Source organism: Nerophis lumbriciformis, linkage group LG07 (genome assembly GCF_033978685.3).
Source record: "Nerophis lumbriciformis linkage group LG07, RoL_Nlum_v2.1, whole genome shotgun sequence".
In the NCBI taxonomy this organism is placed as follows: domain Eukaryota; kingdom Metazoa; phylum Chordata; class Actinopteri; order Syngnathiformes; family Syngnathidae; genus Nerophis; species Nerophis lumbriciformis.
The window spans coordinates 54,059,270-54,079,554 of NC_084554.2; the positions used below are offsets into that span (position 1 = coordinate 54,059,270).

Below are 20,285 nucleotides of genomic sequence, written 5' to 3' on the forward strand. Positions count from 1 at the left end.
AATGGTAGTTTGACTGTATGGTGAGTGGAGTGTTTGGATGGTGGAACGGTTCGAATCGCTTGAGAAATGTAGGATATGGAGTAGATTGTATATTTCCCATTCATTGTCAATGAAGAGATAATTACCAGAAATCCTGGGAAAACCGGGTATTTGGGGAAAGGGAATACATGTTTGCGTTCAGTATATCGGAAGAGTAGTGTGTGTGGATGGTTGAAAGGTGGGGCATTTTGAAAATTTAGAGCATTGTACAACAATGAATACGTCCATTCATTTGAATGGGAATTTCCCAGAAGTTTAAGGATTTTGTAAAAACCAGGAATTGTGGAAAATGCAGATACTTGCACAATTGTCGTAGATGATATGGTTGGGTAGGTGTTGGAATGTTTCCAATCGGTTTAAAAATGTTGACGTAGTAACAGTTTGAATTGAGAATGGGTATTCCGGAATTCCTGGAATTTCAGGAAAACCAGGAATTTGTACGAATGTATTGTGTTGTCCCAACTAAGAGGAATGTCTTGAAAGTGGAACGATCAAAAACGGTTGAAGAATGTGGACTGTGAAAACTTTCCAGGAAGAGGTGAAAATAGGGAATTGGAAAAATGAAAATCCTGGGACTTCCTGGAATTTGAGACGAGCACAATTGTCCTAATTTATATGGATGGGTAAGACTTGGAATGTTTGGAATCAGTTGAAAAATGTTGATGTAGTAACGGCTTGAATTGAGAATGGGTATTTCGGAAATCCTGGAATTTCGGGAAAACCAGGAATTTGTACGAGAAAAAAATAAATAAATAAATAAAATTAAAAAAAAAAAAATATATATATATATATATATAAAATATATAAAATCTCCTGATGATTGAGGGAACCCCCCCTCATGAAACAGGCCTGTAGAGATGAAATAGTCTTGTGATTTTTTTTCCCACACATACATATATATATATATATATATATATATTTTTTTTTTTTTTTTTTTTTATAAATTCCAGGAATTCCCAGGAATCTCATTTTTCCAAAGCCCTATTTTCACCTCTTCCTTGAAAGTTTTCACAGTCCACATAAAAAAATTAAATTAAATTAAATTAAAAAAAAAATAAATAAAAAAAAATAAAAAAAAAAATAAATATATATATATATATATATATATATATATATATATATATATATATATATATATATATATATATATATATATATATATATATATATACATTTTTTTTTTTTTAAATTAAAAATAAATATATCCATCCATCCATTTCCTACCGCTTATTCCCTTTGGGGTCGCGGGGGGGCGCTGGAGCCTAATATATATATATATATATATATATATATATATATATATATATATATATATATATATATATATATATTTTTATTTTTTATTTTTTTTTTTTATTTAATTTTTTTTTTTTATGTGGACTGTGAAAACTTTCAAGGAAGAGGTGAAAATAGGGCTTTGGAAAAATGAGATTCCTTCCTTGAAAGTTTTCACAGTCCACATAAAAAAATTAAATAAAATTAAATAAAAAATAAACATATATATAATATATATATATATTGTTTTATTTATTTATTTATTTATTTTTTATTTATTTTTTTTTTATTATTATTATAAATTTTTTTAAATTTTTTTTTTAAATTTTTTTTTTTTTATGTGGACTGTAAAATAAAATTAAAAATAAGTATATATATATATATATATATATATATATATATATATATATATATATATATATATGTTTATTTTTAATTTAACTTAATTTTATTTTTTTATGTGGACTGTGAAAACTTTCAAGGAAGAGGTGAAAATAGGGCTTTGGAAAAACGAGAATCCTGGGAATTCCTGGAAATGTTTTTGAACTTGGAAAATGGTAGTTTGACTGTCTAAGGTGAGTGGAGTGTTTGCATGGCGGAACGCTTCGAATCGGTTGAGAAATGTGGGAATTGTGCAAGTTCGACAAATGGCCCATTCATGCTCAATGGGAAACATGTCCCGGAAAACCGGAAATTCTGGGTAATCTGGGATATTTTTATTTTTTGGGGGGGTCCGAACTTTTTGACACTCGAACGGTTCCGCAAGGATGAAAATTCACACAGTAATGAAGGCAAATCAACAAACATTCCAGCAGTTCCTACCTCTTGGTTTTGGCCCAACCGCCGGGCGACGATGAGTTGGATCATCCCTCGAATGTTGCCTTCAACCGACATGGATTTACGTAGCATTTCCATGGCTTCCTGATTGGTATTCCCCAGCAGTGACTCCCCGTTGACGGCGATGAGTTGGTCGTTTATGCGTAGTCGCCCATCCTGTCCATCAAAAAGAACCACCAGGGTAAACCGTGGACGTCGTGTTCGGAGCTTTAGATTTTGGTTTATCAGAGTAAAAGCTGTCACTTGCCTTGCTGGCCGCGCCACCGTTGATGATGGATTTGACAAAAATGCCCAAGTCGGCGTGGCTCTCCTTGGACCGGTTGCCTTTGACGCTGACCCCCAGGCCTGCGGAACCCGAGTCGTTGAGGGGGATCTCGAAGGTCATGAACTCTCGCGTACCGTCCGGGGTCAAGACCAGGTCATCGTCACCCGCTTGCTGTGGACATTATTAGGGAATGGTGTCAGAACGAATCCAAACATGCTAAATCCCAGACTGTTGTCGGTGTATCAAGAGGTCTTGTTCACTGCTTCCGGGTTCAGAGCTCCAGTTCTAGGACTTTGTGATCGGCCGGATTAAGTCAATTTGAAGATTAATGGCAGTGAGCGCAATCAAACTCAGAGACCTTTGGGAAAGCCATTCTAAAACCTTAAGTCTAGCCTGATTTAGCCATTCCTTTACCACTTTTGAGGTGTGTTTGGGGTCCGGTGGCCATGGATGAAGTGCTGGCTGTCCAGAGTCGGGACCCGGGGTGGACCGCTCGCCTGTGCATCGGTTGGGAACATCTCTGCACTGCTGACCCGTCTCCGCTCGGGATGGTGTCCTGCTGGCCCCACTATGGACTGGACTCTTACTATTAAGTTGGATCCACTATGGACTGGACTCTCACACTATTATGTTAGATCCACTATGGACTGGACTCTCACACTATTATGTTAGATCCACTATGGACTGGACTCTCACTATTATGTTGGATCCACAATGGACTGGACTCTCACTATTATGTTAGATCCACTATGGACTGGACTCTCACACTATTATGTTAGATCCACTATGGACTGGACTCTCTCACTATTATGTTAGATCCACTATGGACTGGACTCTCACACTATTATGTTAGATCCACTATGGACTGGACTCTCACACTATTATGTTAGATCCACTATGGACTGGACTCTCACACTATTATGTTAGATCCACTATGGACTGGACTCTAACTATTATGTTAGATCCACTATGGACTGGACTCTCACACTATTATGTTAGATCCACTATGGACTGGACTCTCACACTATTATGTTAGATCCACTAAGGACTGGACTCTCACACTATTATGTTAGATCCACTATGGACTCGACTCTCACTATTATGTTGGATCCACTATGGACTGGACTCTCACTATTATGTTAGATCCATTATGGACTCGACTCTAACTATTATGTTAGATCCAATATGGACTGGACTCTTACTATTATGTTGGATCCACTATGGACTGGACTCTCACAATATTATGTCAGACCCACTCGACATCCATTGCATTCGGTCTCCCCTAGAGGGGGAGGGTTACCCACATATGCGGTCCTCTCCAAGGTTTCTCATAGTCACTCACAAACGACGTCCCACTGGGGTGAGTTTTTCCTTGCCCTTATGTGGGCTCTGTACCGAGGATGTCGTTGTGGCTTGTGCAGCCCTTTGAGACACTTGTGATTTAGGGCTATATAAATAAACATTGATTGATTGATTGATATTGTGGCCAAAAGGCTCAATTTTGACAAGGTGAGGCCTTTAATTCCAGGAACACAATACCTACCGTCAAGGATGGTGGTGGTCGTATTATGCTCTGGACCTGTTTTGCTGCCAATGGAACTGCTGCTTTACAGAGAGTAAATGGGACAATGAAAAACCATCAGGCCGGAGGTTGGGTCTTGGGCGCAGTTGGGTGTTCCAACAGGACAATGACCCCCAAACACACGTCAAAAGTGGTAAAAGAATGGCTAAATCAGGCTAAGAATGAAGGTTTTAGAATGGCCTTCCCAAAGTCCTGACTTAAAGGTGTGGACAATGCTGAAGAAACAAGTCCATGTCAGAAAACCGACACATTTAGCTGAACTGCACCAATTTTGTCAAGAGGAGTGGTCAAAAATTCAACCAGAAGCTTGTGGATGTCAGGTTCAAACACTGATGACATCTATTAAATAAGACAAGAAGCAAAGAATTAAACAGAGACAGAATTCACTTTAACTCAATGAGGAGAAATGCACAGACACTGTACCATTTCACAGTGTCATCACACGCCCTGACAAAAGATTGTACGCCCCCTCTTTTATTTGGACTTTCCCTGATTACATGGCAACAGCTGTTTCTAAGGGACGGGGGTCGTAAACAGCCATCACCTTTGGTTACAAAACAGTTCAAAGCAAAGGTCGTAAAACAGTTCAAAGAACAGGTCGCCCGGAAAAGAGTCTGGTCCTGCTTCCACACAATATTTGTATGGATTACAATGCATCAAAGAAACAGAACACCTTCATGTTGCTTCCCATCCTACACAGTGGAATTTTACAAGCCTTCTTGGTAGTATCAAAGACAGCTTTTGTCTTCTCGCCGGGAACTCATGGCAACGCAAAGTTTTGTGATAACTTAGATACAATTATTCTGACAGTGGATGGCTACTAGAGATGCGCGGATAGGCAATTATTTCATCCGCAACCGCATCAGAAAGTCGTCAACCATCCGCAATCCACCCGATCTAACATTTGATCAGAACCGCATCCGCCCGCCATCCGCCCGCACCCGCCCGTTGTTATATATCTAATATAGACGATGCAAGGCATTAGTGAGGTTATAAAGCTTTTGCCTGTTAAAGAAAGGAGACTGATCCAATGCAGCACAGACATTCGCGTGCCACGCTGTCACGACCCAGACGCACACCAGTGCGCAATCATATGGGAGCCGCGCTGAGCGCACCTCCAAGGGCGTCTCGCTGCCGGCGACGGCCGGGTATGGGCCCGACGCTCCAGCGCCATCCATTTTCAGGGCTAGTTGATTCGGCAGGTGGGTTGTTACACACTCCTTAGCGGGTTCCGACGTCCATGGCCACCGTCCTGCTGTCTATATCAACCAAGGTGAGCCCCACCCCTTTCGTGAGCGCACTGCGCGCGGAGTGACCCCTGTTACGCGTCCCCGGCAACAGGGGTGGCGGGCAGGTAAGCTGCGCGGGCGGAGCGCGCGGAGTGACCCCTGTTACGAGCCCCCGGCCACGGGGGTGGCGGGCAGGTAAGCTGCTTACCTGCTGCGCGTGACGCCGGCCGCGGCGAAGGCGGACGAGGCGGGGTGTCGGTGCGGTGGGCGCGGTGGTGACCCTGGACGTGCGTCGGGCCCTTCTCGCGGATCGCCTCAGCTACGGCTCCCGGTGGGGCCCTCTCGGGGGAAGGGGCCTCGGTCCCGGACCCCGGCGAGGCGTCGGGGGCCTTCTCCGCTCCGTAAAAGTGTCCATCTCTTTTCTTTTTTTTTCTTCTGTTGTGGCATATGCAGCAGGTGCCTGCTCGTTTTTCGTATGTGGGTAACAACATTTAACTATGTATATATATTTCCCAATTGGTTTAACTGCCACCCGCCTGAATCTATTTAAAATCAATTTTTTTTTATTTCAACCGCCCGACCCGATCCGACCCGACCCGCGGATAAAATCTAATTTTTTTTCAATTTCATCCGCCCGATCCGCGGATAATCCGCGGACTCCGCGGTTGTGCCCGCAAACCGCGCATCTCTAATGGCTACCAAAAGTGCCTTTCTAAGGGACGGGGGTCGTAAACAGCCATCACCTTTGGTTACAAAACAGTCCAAAGAAAAGGTCGTAAAACAGTTCAAAGAACAGGTCGCCTGGAAAAGGCGACAGGTAAACTTGCCAAGGGACATGTAAGCAAATATTAACATTGCTGTATGTATACTTTTGACCCTCACATTTTCAGTAGAGCCATAATAAATTCATAAAAGAAGCAAAATTCATGAATGTTTTTTGTGACCAACAAGTATGTGCTCCAATCACTACATCAAAATAAGAAATGTAGAAATGATTGTAAACTCAAGACAGGCATGACATGATGTTCTTTACACGTGTATGTACACTTTTGACCAGGACTGTATTTAAATGACATCCAGATGGAGGGCCGCCAGGTGTGTGGCCCCTCACAGCTGCTGGGATGAAGTGTTAAGCCCAGGGAAGGTAGAGCATACGGTGTCCTTTTTTTTCCCTTTCTTCCACGGGCTGAGGAGTCATTAGGATGCAGCGGTGCGTTCAGGTGAAAGCTCTTTTCAACCGCGATCCCCACACGCCCTCCTTTTTGTTCTGCTTTTCTCCTCTCATTTCGGACACCTGTCGGTACGACCCGCCGGTTGGGTTTTGTCCACAATCACAGCCTTCAGAGCACCGCGATCCGTTAAATCCCACCGTCCCTCAACACTTCCCCAAACCGACCGCTCTTGTCAGGCAAAGATTTTTTTGCACGACGAGATCAAATTTGAATATAAATGTCAATAAGCAGAAAAAAAAAAGCCCAGGGATGCCCAGACTTCCCTCTCCCCAGCCACTTCGTCCAGCTCTTCCTGTGGGACCCCGAGGCGTTCCCAGGCCAGCCGGGAGACATAGTCTTCCCAACGTGTCCTGGGTCTTCCCCGCGGCCTCCTACCGGTCGGACGTGCCCTAAACACCTCCCTAGGGAGGCGTTCGGGTGGCATCCTGACCAGATGCCCGAACCACCTCATCTGGCTCCTCTCGATGTGGAGGAGCAGCGGCTTTACTTTGAGTTCCCCCCGGATGGCAGAGCTTCTCACCCTATCTCTAAGGGAGAGCCCCGCCACCCGGCGGAGGAAACTCATTTCGACTGCTTGTACCCGTGATCTTGTCCTTTCGGTCATAACCCAAAGCTCATGACCATAGGTGAGGATGGGAACGTAGATCGAGCGGTAAATTGAGAGCTTTGCCTTCCGGCTCAGCTCCTTCTTCACCACAACGGATCGATACAGCGTCCGCATTACTGAAGACGCCGCACCGATCCGCCTGTCGATCGCACGATCCACTCTTCCCTCACTCGTGAACAAGACTCCGAGGTACTTGAACTCCTCCACTTGGGGCAAGATCTCCTCCCCAACCCGGAGATGGCACTCCACCCTTTTCCGGGCGAGAACCATGGACACGGACTTGGAGGTGCTGATTCTCATCCCAGTCGCTTCACACTCGGCTGCGAACCGATCCAGTGAGAGCTGAAGATCCTGGCCAGATGAAGCCATCAGGACCACATCATCTGCAAAAAGCAGAGACCTAATCCTGCAGCCACCAAACCAGATCCCCTCAACGCCTTGACTGCGCCTAGAAATTCTGTCCATAAAAGTTATGAACAGAATGGGTGACAAAGGGCAGCCTTGGCGGAGTCCAACCCTCACTGGAAACGTGTCCGACTTACTGCCGGACCAAGCCCTGGCACTGATCATACAGGGAGCGGACCGCCACAATCAGACAGTCCGATACCCCGTACTCTCTGAGCACTCCCCACAGGACTTCCCGAGGGACACGGTCGAATGCCTTCTCCAAGTCCACAAAACACATGTAGACTGGTTGGGCAAACTCCCATGCACCCTCAAGGACCCTGCCGAGAGTATAGAGCTGGTCCTGATGAAGCCATCAGGACCACATCATCTGCAAAAAGCAGAGACCTAATCCTGCAGCCACCAAACCAGATCCCCTCAACGCCTTGACTGCGCCTAGAAATTCTGTCCATAAAAGTTATGAACAGAATCGGTGACAAAGGGCAGCCTTGGCGGAGTCCAACCCTCACTGGAAACGTGTCCGACTTACTACCGGCAATGCGGACCAAGCTCTGGCACTGATCATACAGGGAGCGGACTGCCACAATCAGACAGTCCGATACCCCGTACTCTCTGAGCACTCCCCACAGGACTTCCCGAGGGACACGGTCGAATGCCTTCTCCAAGTCCACAAAACACATGTAGACTGGTTGGGCAAACTCCCATGCACCCTCAAGGACCCTGCCGAGAGTATAGAGCTGGTCCACAGTTCCACGACCAGGACGAAAACCACACTGTTCCTCCTGAATCCGAGGTTCGACTATCCGGCGTAGCCTCCTCTCCAGTACACCTGAATAGACCTTACCGGGAAGGCTGAGGAGTGTGATCCCACAATAGTTAGAACACACCCTCCGGTTCCCCTTCTTAAAGAGAGGAACCACCACCCCGGTCTGCCAATCCAGTGGTACCGCCCCCGATGTCCACGTGATGCTGCAGAGTCTTGTCAACCAAGACAGCCCCACAGCATCCAGAGCCTTAAGGAAACATATTAAAACATACTAAAATAATATAATATATTGTAGCCCCCAGAAAAAAATAATCGCACAAAGTCTGACGCTATTTTTAACTTTTATTACCAAATGGCACAATTCTGGTACCGCTACCAAATAGTATTTCAATACCTTTCCAAACAAAGGGGACCACAATAAACTTCATTATTAGCTTTATTTTAAGAAATATTAGGTACATTAAACATATGTCTCTTATTGCAATCGACTAGATACGCTCTTGTACTTGGTATCATTACAGTGGACGTCAGGTGTAGATGTAGATTTGTTTACACTCAGGAATGGCGTCACTGAGCTATTGCACCCCCCGACGGTGTGGCTAGTTAGCTAGCCATGTCTTAAAGCACCTCTTCCTGAGGGTGTTTCAGTGTTATAACTTCACCTTTATCTTTACTTGTTACACCAAAATGCGTCCATTCTCCCTTTTCTGTCTCCACGCTGTGTCTGCTTGTAAGTACTCTGTGTGTGTGCGAACCATCCAGACTGTTATCGACGCAAATTTCAAAAGGCAGCATGTGTGATGGTATGGGGGTGTATTAGTGCCCAAGGCATGGGTAACTTACACATCTGTGAAGGCACCATTAATGCTAAAAGGTTTCGGAACAACATATGCTGCCATCTAAGCACCGTCTTTTCCATGGACGCCCCCCTGCTTATTTCAGCAAGGCTTCGTAAAAAAAAGAGTGCGGGTACTTTCCTGGCCCGCCTGCAGTCCAGACCTGTCTCCCATCGAAAATGTGTGGCGCATTATGAAGCGTAAAATACGACAGCGGAGACCCCCGGACTGTTGAACGACTGAAGCTCTACATAAAACAAGAATGGGAAATAATTCCCCTTTCAAAGATTCAACAATTAGTTTCCTCAGTTCCCAATCGTTTACTGAGTGTTGTTAAAAGGATAGGCCATGTAACACAGTGGTGAACATGCCCTTTCCCAACTAATTTGGCACGTGTTGCAGCCATGAAACTCTAAGTTAATTATTATTTGCAAAAAACAAATAAAGTTTATGAGTTTGAACATGGACAGACTTTCTAGGCGCAGTCAAGGCGTTGAGGGGATCCGGTTTGGTGGCTGCAGGATTAGGTCTCTGCTTTTTGCGGATGATGTGGTCCTGATGGCTTCATCTGGCCAGGATCTTCAGCTCTCGCTGGATCGGTGTGAAGCGACTGGGATGAGAATCAGCACCTCCAAGTACGAGTCCACGGTTCTCGCCCGGAAAAGGGTGGAGTGCCATCTCCGGGTTGGGGAGGAGATCTCGCCCCAAGTGGAGGAGTTCAAGTACCTCGGAGTCTTGTTCACGAGTGAGGGAAGAGTGGATCGTGAGATCGGTGCGGCGTCTTCAGTAATGCGGACGCTGTATCGATCCGTTGTGGTGAAGAAGGAGCTGAGCCGGAAGGCAAAGCTCTCAATTTACCGGTCGATCTACGTTCCCATCCTCACCTATGGTCATGAGCTTTGGGTTATGACCGAAAGGACAAGATCACGGGTACAAGCGGCCGAAATGAGTTTCCTCCGCCGGGTGGCGGGGCTCTCCCTTAGAGATAGGGTGAGAAGCTCTGCCATCCGGGAGGAACTCAAAGTAAAGCCGCTGCTCCTCCACATCGAGAGGAGCCAGATGAGGTGGTTCGGGCATCTGGTCAGGATGCCACCCGAACGCCTCCCTAGGGAGGTGTTTAGGGCACGTCCGACCGGTAGGAGGCCGCGGGGAAGACCCAGGACACGTTGGGAAGACTATGTCTCCCGGCTGGCCTGGGAACGCCTCGGGGTCCCACGGGAGGAGCTGGACGAAGTGGCTGGGGAGAGGGAAGTCTGGGCTTCCCTGCTTAGGCTGCTGCCCCCGCGACCCGACCTCGGATAAGCGGAAGAAGATGGATGGATGGATGTATTCCGTTTATATTTACATCTAACACAATTTCCCAACTCATATGGAAAGGGGGTTTGTAGATTTGAGGCCGTATCACCCATCCCTACACTGATATGACGCAACGGACTTCTGTGGTCGCAATAAAGCAGTTGGTTGCACCCGAAAAGTCAATTGTTAAAAAAATGCACACAAGAAAGGGCTGATGATTCATCGTTGGGGTCAGTCTGAATCGTCACTGAATATGACCCACCAACATTAAAACGAACATCCCCATAGAGGCTTTTAGGCAGAAGATAAAAATAGTCTTTGAATGGACCCTGATTCATGATGTGCGTTTAAGGCGGGGAGTGCTCCGGCACACGCCATGATGACGGAATAACCGCCTACTCAAGAGTTGTGGGAATAGCGGGCCGAGGCGGGAAGATGAGAGAGCGGTGTAACATTTTCATTAGACAGGAAAAAGCGCTGCTGGCTGAGGCCGAGTGTGTCAGGCAGCCTGACAGTTGTGTCAAGTTAGCGCAGACAAAACTGTTGTCAAACTCACACTGAACTAGAAATGCTGACTGACCCTCTTTTGGCTTCAGCTGAGCTTATTAAAAGTATGAACATAGGGCAGGGGTCTGCAACCTGCCTCTGCCCTGGCTCCCTTTGACACACAATGTCAATACATTCATTTTAATTCACATTTTATTTAGTTAGATTTTAATGTTACATTTGTTATTTCTGTGATCTTGTAATATAAAAATAAAACATATTTCTATTTTTTGTCGATTTTGTCAGGCAATTGTATTGTTTATTTTAGCGGTCAACAACCAGTAAACTAGCAATAAAGGGAAATATAATTGATGCTTCATGGACAGATTGATTTGCCTTCACTGTTGACAAAGGTTGGTTCGTGTGTGTTTAATATGTCCATCCATCCATTCATCTTCTTCCGCTTATCCGAGGTCGGGTCGCGGGGGCAGCAGCCTAAGCAGGGAAGCCCAGACTTCCCTCTCCCCAGCCACTTCGTCCAGCTCTTCCTGTGGGACCCCGAGGCGTTCCCAGGCCAGCCGGGAGACATAGTCTTCCCAACGTGTCCTGGGTCTTCCCCGCGGCCTCCTACCGGTGGGACGTGCCCTAAACACCTCCCTAGGGAGGCGTTCGGGTGGCATCCTGACCAGATGCCCGAACCACCTCATCTGGCTCCTCTCCATGTGGAGGAGCAGCGGCTTTACTTTGAGCTCCTCCCGGATGGCAGAGCTTCTCACCCTATCTCTAAGGGAGAGCCCCGCCACCCGGCGGAGGAAACTCATTTCGGCCGCTTGTACCCGTGATCTTGTCCTTTCGGTCATAACCCAAAGCTCATGACCATAGGTGAGGATGGGAACGTAGATCGACCGGTAAATTGAGAGCTTTGCCTTTCGGCTCAGCTCCTTCTTCACCACAACGGATCGATACAGCGTCCGCATTACTGAAGACGCCGCACCGATCCGCCTGTCGATCTCACGATCCACTCTTCCCTCACTCGTGAACAAGACTCCGAGGTACTTGAACTCCTCCACTTGGGGCAAGATCTCCTCCCCAACCCGGGGATGGCACTCCACCCTTTTCCGGGCGAGGACCATGGACTCGGACTTGGAGGTGCTGATTCTCATCCCAGTCGCTTCACACTCAGCTGCGAACCGATCCAGTGAGAGCTGAAGATCCTGGCCAGATGAAGCCATCAGGACCACATCATCTGCAAAAAGCAGAGACCTAATCCTGCAGCCACCAAACCAGATCCCCTCAACGCCCTGACTGCGCCTAGAAATTCTGTCCATAAAAGTTATGAACAGAATGGGTGACAAAGGGCAGCCTTGGCGGAGTCCAACCCTCACTGGAAACGTGTCCGACTTACTACCGGCAATGCGGACCAAGCTCTGGCACTGATCATACAGGGAGCGGACTGCCACAATCAGACAGTCCGATACCCCGTACTCTCTGAGCACTCCCCACAGGACTTCCCGATATGTGGGAAAAAAAAAAAAAAAAAAAAGAACAAACACACAGCAATCGCGCAAAAGCACCCAGCTGGAGAAGAGCAATAATAATAATAATAATAGATTTTATTTGTAAAAATCACTTTACAATGAGTAAACAACCTCAAAGTGCTACAGTGTATTAAAAAAAATAAAAAATAAAAAATAAATAAAAATAAAAAACTAGAACATCCACATAGCTAGAACTAGGGCGGTATAGCTCGGTTGGTAGAGCGGCCGTGCCAGCAACTTGAGGGTTGCTGGTTCGATCCCCGCTTCCGCCATCCTAGTTATTTCCATTGTGTCCTTGGGCAAGACACTTTACCCACCTGCTCCCAGTGCCACCCACACTGGTTTAAATGTAACTTAGATATTGGGTTTCACAATGTAAAGCTGTAAAGTATACTCTCGGCAGGGTCCTTGAGGGTGCATGGGAGTTTGCCCAACCAGTCTACATGTGCTTTGTGGACTTGGAGAAGGCATTCGACCGTGTACCCCGGGAAGTCCTGTGGGGAGTGCTCAGAGAGTATGGGGTATCGGACTGTCTGATTTTGGCGGTCCGCTCCCTGTATGATCAGTGTCAGAGCTTGGTCCGCATTGCCGGCAATAAGTCGGACACGTTTCCAGTGAGGGTTGGACTCCGCCAAGGCTGCCCTTTGTCACCGATTCTGTTCATAACTTTTATGGACAGAATTTCTAGGCACAGTCAAGGTGTTGAGGGGATCTGCTTTAGGTCTCTGCTTTTTGCAGATGATGTGGTCCTGATGGCTTCATCTGGCCAGGATCTTCAGCTCTCGCTGGATCGGTTCGCAGCCGAGTGTGAAGCGACTGGGATGAGAATCAGCACCTCCAAGTCCGAGTCCATGGTTCTCGCCCGGAAAAGGGTGGAGTGCCATCTCCGGGTTGGGGAGGAGACCCTTCCCCAAGTGGAGGAGTTCAAGTACCTCGGAGTCTTGTTCACGAGTGAGGGAAGAGTGGATCGTGAGATCGACAGGCGGATCGGTGCGTCGTCTTCATTAATACAGACGCTGTATCGATCCGTTGTGGTGAAGAAGGAGCTGAGCCGGAAGGCAAAGCTCTCAATTTACCGGTCGATCTACGTTCCCATCATCACCTATGGTCATGAGCTTTGGGTTATGACCGAAAGGACAAGATCACGGGTACAAGCGGCCGAAATGAGTTTCCTCCGCCGGGTGGCAGGGCTCTCCCTTAGAGATAGGGTGAGAAGCTCTGTCATCCGCGGGGAGCTCAAAGTAAAGTCGCTGCTCCTCCACATCGAGAGGAGCCAGATGAGTTGGTTCGGGCATCTGGTCAGGATGCCACCCGATCGCCTCCCTCGGGAGGTGTTTAGGGCACGTCCGACCGGTAGGAGGCCACGGGGAAGACCCAGGACACGTTGGGAAGACTATGTCTCCCGGCTGGCCTGGGAACGCTTCGGGATCCCCCGGGAGGAGCTGGACGAAGTGGCTGGGGAGAGGGAAGTCTGGGCTCCCCTGCTTAGGCTGCTGCCCCCGCGACCCGACCTCGGATAAGCGGAAGAAGATGGATGGATGGATGGACAATGTAAAGCGCTTTGAGTCACTAGAGAAAGGCGCTATATAAATGTAATTCACTTCACTTCACACTTCACTACATACATCTAAAAAAAGCTTTTTTTTAAAAAGAACGGTTTTTAAGCCTTTTTTAAAAGCATCCACAGTCTGTGGTGCCCTCAGGTGGTCAGGGAGAGCATTCCACAGACTTGGAGCGGCGGAGCAGAAAGCCCGGTCTCCCATTGTTCGTAGCTTTGTCCTCGGAAGTTGGATGAGGTTAGTCCGTCCGGAGCGGAGGTGTCGTGTGGAGAATTTTGGGGGTGAGCAGTTTTTTGAGGTAGAGGGGTGGCATTTCCATGGAAGCACTGGTGGGTTAGTAGGGAGACTTTGTATTCAATCCTGAGTGGAACAGGAAGCCAGTGAAGGGATTTGAGAGTTGGTGTGATATGGTCGTATTTTAGTTTTGGAACTGCTGCGGAATGCTGATCAGAGCAAAAAAAAAAAAAATTGGTGAGTGGTTTTCTGTCTCGCGTTTGATTTCATAAATGCTATTTCATAAGTGCAGTGAGAACTATAAGTGTCATTTTAGGGATCAAACGGAGTTTGCGGCTCTCGGTTGGGTTTTATTTGATGGGAAATGGCTCTTTGTATGGTGAAGGTTGCCGACCCGTTATATATTCATCATCGGCGGTCACTCCAACGAGTATGACGATCCTCCTGGTAGGGGTGTATCCCTTTATGGAGGATGCCTGTGCGTGACTTTGTTTAATGTGGGGAGACTGGTACACAAGACAGTCACCACACGATCCTTGACAGGATCAGGTCAGGGTTCAGTGGCATGGAGTCCAAGACGACTGGGGACCCTTTTCTGCTGCAGCCTTCATCCGCCATTGCAGCCGTTGTGGTAGTTCTTACATCTACCGTCTTCCGCCTGCTCCGCCGTTGAGGTCTTCACCGTATCCCTGGCTCGAGGGCAGTCAGGTACTAGGCCTTTGCCAAGGGCCAACTGGGGTAACAGTAGTAAAGGGGTTAACCTCCTAGTGCCCCAAGACCCCATAGAGGAGCCTCCACTGCCGGATGCACTTTAACGTCATGCCCAGGACACCGACCCGTTATAGGGCAAATAACTTCTTACTTCTTAATAAACGCACTTAGTTACCAGGTATCGTAGTTACTGGGTTACTTTTTGAAGCTTGAAACACACTATGTTGCCCAAGCTGCCTTGACTCACATATGAACTTCAAGTGCCATCCCATCCATCCATCTTCTTCCGCTTATCTGAGGTCGGGTCGCGGGGGCAGCAGCTTAAGCAGGGAAGCCCAGACTTCCCTCTCCCCAGCCACTTCGTCCAGCTCCTCCCGGGGGATCCCGAGGCGTTCCCAGGCCAGCCGGGAGACATAGTCTTCCCAGCGTGTCCTGGGTCTTCCCCGTGGCCTCCTACCGGTCGGACGTGCCCGAAACACCTTCCTAGGGAGGCGTTCGGGTGGCATCCTGACCAGATGCCCGAACCACCTCATCTGGCTCCTCTCGATGTGGAGGAGCAGCGGCTTTACTTTGAGCTCCCCCCCGAATGACAGAGCTTCTCACCCTATCTCTAAGGGAGAGCCCCGCCACTCGGCGGAGGAAACTCATTTCGGCCGCTTGTACCCGTGATCTTGTCCTTTCGGTCATGACCCAAAGCTCATGACCATAGGTGATGATGGGAACGTAGATCGACCGGTAAATCGAGAGCTTTGCCTTCCGGCTCAGCTCCTTCTTCACCACAACGGATCGATACAGCGTCCGCATTACCGAAGACGCCGCACCGATCCGCCTGTCGATCTCACGATCCACTCTCCCCCCACTCGTGAACAAGACTCCGAGGTACTTGAACTCCTCCACTTGGGGCAAGATCTCCTCCCCAACCCGGAGATGGCACTCCACCCTTTTCCGGGAGAGAACCATGGACTCGGACTTGGAGGTGCTGATTCCCATCCCAGTCGCTTCACACTCGGCTGCGAACCGATCCAGTGAGAGCTGAAGATCCAGTGCCATCCCATTCCTAACAAATAGGGTTCAATATGATGTGGGTCCACCTTTTGCAGCTATTACAGCTTCAACTCTTCTGGGAAGGCTGTCCACAAGGTCGCGGAGTGTGTTTATAGGAATTTCCGACCATTCTTCCAAAAGTCAAGAAGTCTCCATTCTAATTCCTCCCAAAGATGTTCAGGTCAGGACTCTGTGCAGTCAAGTTCATCCACACCAGACCCGGTCATCCATGTCTTTATGGATGACCGGCATCCTACGACAGTTCCACGCTGGAAATCACTGAGAGCGGCCCATTCTATTCACAAATGTTTGTAGAAACAGTCTCCATGCCTAAGTGCTTGATTTTATACACCTGTGGCCGGGGCCAAGTGATTAGGACACCTGATTCTGATCATTTGGACGGATGGCCAAATACTTTTGGCAATGTAGTGTGTATTCAGCTCTGTCTATCTTCACGTATTGCTTCCTGTTGGTTAAGTATCTTCTAACCCATTTCAAGACAAACCCTTGGATTTCATACCGTTCTAATTAGCTTATCAAGAAGCTGTGGTTCATTGTGTCTAATGCTTTATTAAAAAGTGTACTGGAATTTATTTATTTATTTATTTTTTGTGTGTGTTGTGTATGTATGTGTTTGTGTATATGTGGGCTTATGTATATGTGTGTGGGTGTATTAATGTGTATATATGTGTGGATGTGTATGTTTATATGTATATGCATACGTGTGGAAATGTGTGTATGTGTATGTATATGTATATGCATATATGTATGTGTGTATGTATGTGTATATGAATGTGTAGGTGTGTGCATGGGTGTGGATGTCCGGTGGCTCAATTGGCCTGGCTGTGGATGAGTTGGGGTAGGTGGGTTGGTGGCCTCGGTGGTAGCCGGGGGTGTGCGTTGTTGTGGTTTACGGGGTCGGTCGCTTTTTTGTTTTGGTTTCGGCGGCCGCGGGTGTTTACGCTGCGGACGGGCGGTGGTGGTGATGGTTGCTGCGGTGATACCAGCGGTTGGCATCGCTGTGTTGGGTTGGAGTGGTTGGGGGACTGTGGCTGGTGTCTGTGCGCTTGTGGGGTTGTGGGGATGGCTGGCGTTGGCTTGCCGGCTGGTTTGGGGGCTGGCAGGCGGACGGGATGCATTGGCTTCTTCCCCCGTTGGGGGGCTCCTTCCCCTGGCCGGGACTCGTATGGGCACGTTGCTGTGTGGATGGCCGGGATGCGGTGTTTGCATTGGGCGTGGGGGCTGTGCGGTTTCTCTGCGTTTGGTTGCCGGTATGGGCTCTGCAGGGTTGGGTTGGGGCGGGCGGGGGCTGGCTTTGTTTGGCGGGGGGAGGGGCTCGCGTGGCGTCACGTCAAAGTGGTCTGGTGTGGGTCACGGGCTGTGGCGGGGGGTGGCGGCCTCCTGGCCGTAGTTCCTGGTTGTCGGCCGCGTGGACTGGGGGGATGTCCGGGCCCTCTACTCCTCCTACTTATAGCGCACACAGTCACACATATATAGGACTTTGGGGATTGTCCTGCGGGGAGGCATGGCGGGGGGTTGAGGATGCCTCCAATGGGGCTCCAGTCCTCCTTTCTTGTCCCCTGCTCGTCCATCCCTCAATCTTAGCTGCATATTAGACACTTAGGATTTGGGGGGCTTGGTTTGGTTGGGACCCACCATGACCTTGATGTCCCCCAATTTTAATCGCATTATTAGTTCCCACAAGCATACATATCTCACTCACGCTACAGTACACACATCAATAGGGACTGGAGGTCGGCTGTAACGGCTGACCTCCTAATTTTAACTACACAGTAGACACTCTGGGGGCCTTGTACACATGCATGGGGGGTTTGGGGTTCGGCGCACCCCTCATTGCCTCGTCGGCCGGCGGGGACTGCGGTCTGGTGGCCTGCCAGGCTTTTATTCATTTATTATTGTTATATATATATTTTTAATTTTTAATGTATTTATTATTTTTATTTTTATTATTACTCATTTTTATTTTATTTTATTTTTTAAATTTTATTTTTTATTTTATTTTTTTATTTTTATTTTATTTCATTTTTTTTTAATCTTATTATTTATTTGTGTGTGGCGTCGCGCGGGTCTCACTTCCTGTTGGATGGGGTCCGTGCCCGTGTGGCCCGACCTTGCGCTGTGGGGTCTCTGTTGGTGACTTGGTGTGGTGGCGGCGCAGCCCCCGTGTCTGGTCTGGATGCTGTGTCCCGGTTGTTTGGGCGGTGGTGTGTTTGTGCGGGTTTGGGTTGGGGTGGGGGGCCTTTTGGTTGGGGGGGTTGTTGGTGTCTCTTGTTTGCGTGTTGGCGTTCGGGCTGACCGGCGGGCTGGCGCCGGCTGGTCTCCGTGGCCCTGGTGGCGTGTGGTTGCTGGTCGCAGTTTTTCTTTGATCGCTTTAATTTGATTGGCTGGTGCTGGCTGTCTGGGGTTATTGCGGCTGCTGTTTCTGCTGCCGTTTGTTTGTGGTGTGGGCGCCCGTGGCTGCTGGGTCTGGTGCAGGGGTGTGGCTGATGTTGTGACTGGTGGCAGCGCGCGCGCGTGATGGCTGTCGGGGCTGACGAACTGTGTATATGTATGTATATGTGTGTGTATGTATGTATGTTTATATATGTGTATGTGTACATATGTGTATGTATATGTATATATGTGTATGTGTGGGTATGTATACGTGTATGTGTGTATGTGTGTATGTATGTATGTATGTATATTTCTGGGGGTACGCTCTGGGCCTGCCTGTCAGACGGGGGTCGACGCCTCAGGCTACTGCATCCGAACTGCGTGTCTGGAGCTCCTGGGTCCCGCTGTCCATCCCTTCCGGGTGCCCGTCTTGGTTGGGGCCTGTTGGGCCTAGTCCCTGCGTCTATTGTGGTAGCTTGGTGCTGCAAGGTATTCCGAGGTGCTGCGAGTCGGCCAGTTGCTGGGGTAGTGACCTTGTTTGTCAGCATGTCTGTGATCTTCTTTTAATTCTTTTTTTTTTAAATTAATTAATTAATTAATTTATTTATTTATTTATTTTTAAAATATATTTTATTAATATTATTTTTTAATTTTTCCCCTCCCTCAGGGGGGGGGCTCGGCGGGGCGGTTGCTGGTTGTTCCATCTCCATCGTTGGGGTCCCTGCGGGTGGGGTGGGTGGTTCCCGTGGCCCTGTGCCTTGGTGGTCCTGCGGCGGCCGGTTTGGGTGGGGTGGCCGGGGGCTGGCCTCGCCGCGCTCTCCGGGGGTGGGGGGTGGGCTCGTGGGGGCCCGGTTGCCGGTGGGGCGGGGGCGGTCTTCCCGTCCGGTTGCGGGGAGTCTCTGGGTCCTTCGGGCGGGGCGTCTCGCCTTTCTGCCCGTGTGGGGTGTGGTCTCTCGCTGGCTTGGGGTCTGGCTGTCCCCTGCTTTTCTCGTGCCCTGTCCTCCGCCGGGTGCGTCTGTCTGCGGCCTGCTGCTGGCCCTTGTGGGCGGTACGGTGGGTCGGGCTCTGGGGTTCCTGTCGCTGGCCGGCTTGGCTGCGTGGGGGCGGTGGTCCCTGGTTCCCTGGGCACCACGCCTCCTGTTTGTGGGTTGGGCTCTCGGGGGTGATGGGGCCGTGCTCTGGCTCCCACGCACTCTGGGAGTCGAATGTATTGTACATGCAAATTCACGTATGCTCACATACGTACATAGGTACCTACGCTCCCACATACATACACAAATACAGTACATATTTACCTACCTAATGTTCGTACATCCACACGCACATTCAATATACAAACATACACATACACATACTGTACATATACATTCACTGTACAAACACATATACACATTCTGTACATATACATTCATTGTACAAACACATATACACATTCTGTACATATACAAGTACATATGCATACTTACACTCATGCACATAATCACGTTTCATCAAACATATATTAACGTTGTTGCCCTAGGGTAAACTGGGTGTAACACATGGCACACTGACAAAGCTTAACCTATTGTGACTATAACAATCTACAAGGTTAATGTAGGTTGCTTCTCTTTCTCCCCCTCCATTTTTCTGCATTCTTTCGTATCTCAAGTTATCATTACGTATATGTATTGTTGCATTTAAACAACTGTATTGTTGATAATAAAGGTAAATTATTGGTATTGTTCATTATCAATAGCGCTATTTCTATTGGTATTTGTATTGATCCATTTGTAGTGTAATAATGCTCATTGTCATTTCTGTATTATTTTTTATTTTTCGCTAACTGCTTATTTGCTATTACTTTTACCATCATATTTGTACATGTCATATTTGCTGATGTTGCTCTATTGTTGTTGTTGTTGTTGTTTGCTGTTGTTGTTTTTGTCTCTCTGTCTAATCCCCCTCTTGTCC

General features: G+C 48.1%; 1 protein-coding gene across 1 annotated transcript in view; it reads right to left on the bottom strand.

Moving 5' to 3' along the window:
• The window catches only part of LOC133609344 (partitioning defective 3 homolog), a 963,929-nt gene that overhangs the window by 477,962 nt on the left and 465,682 nt on the right, over positions 1–20,285 (bottom strand). Inside the window, exons 13-14 of the mRNA XM_061964873.2 lie at positions 2,399–2,587; positions 2,137–2,307 (exon numbers count right to left, since the gene is read on the bottom strand). Coding sequence (XP_061820857.1) covers positions 2,137–2,307; positions 2,399–2,587 — 360 coding nt within the window. The remainder of the gene's footprint in view (positions 1–2,136; positions 2,308–2,398; positions 2,588–20,285) is intronic.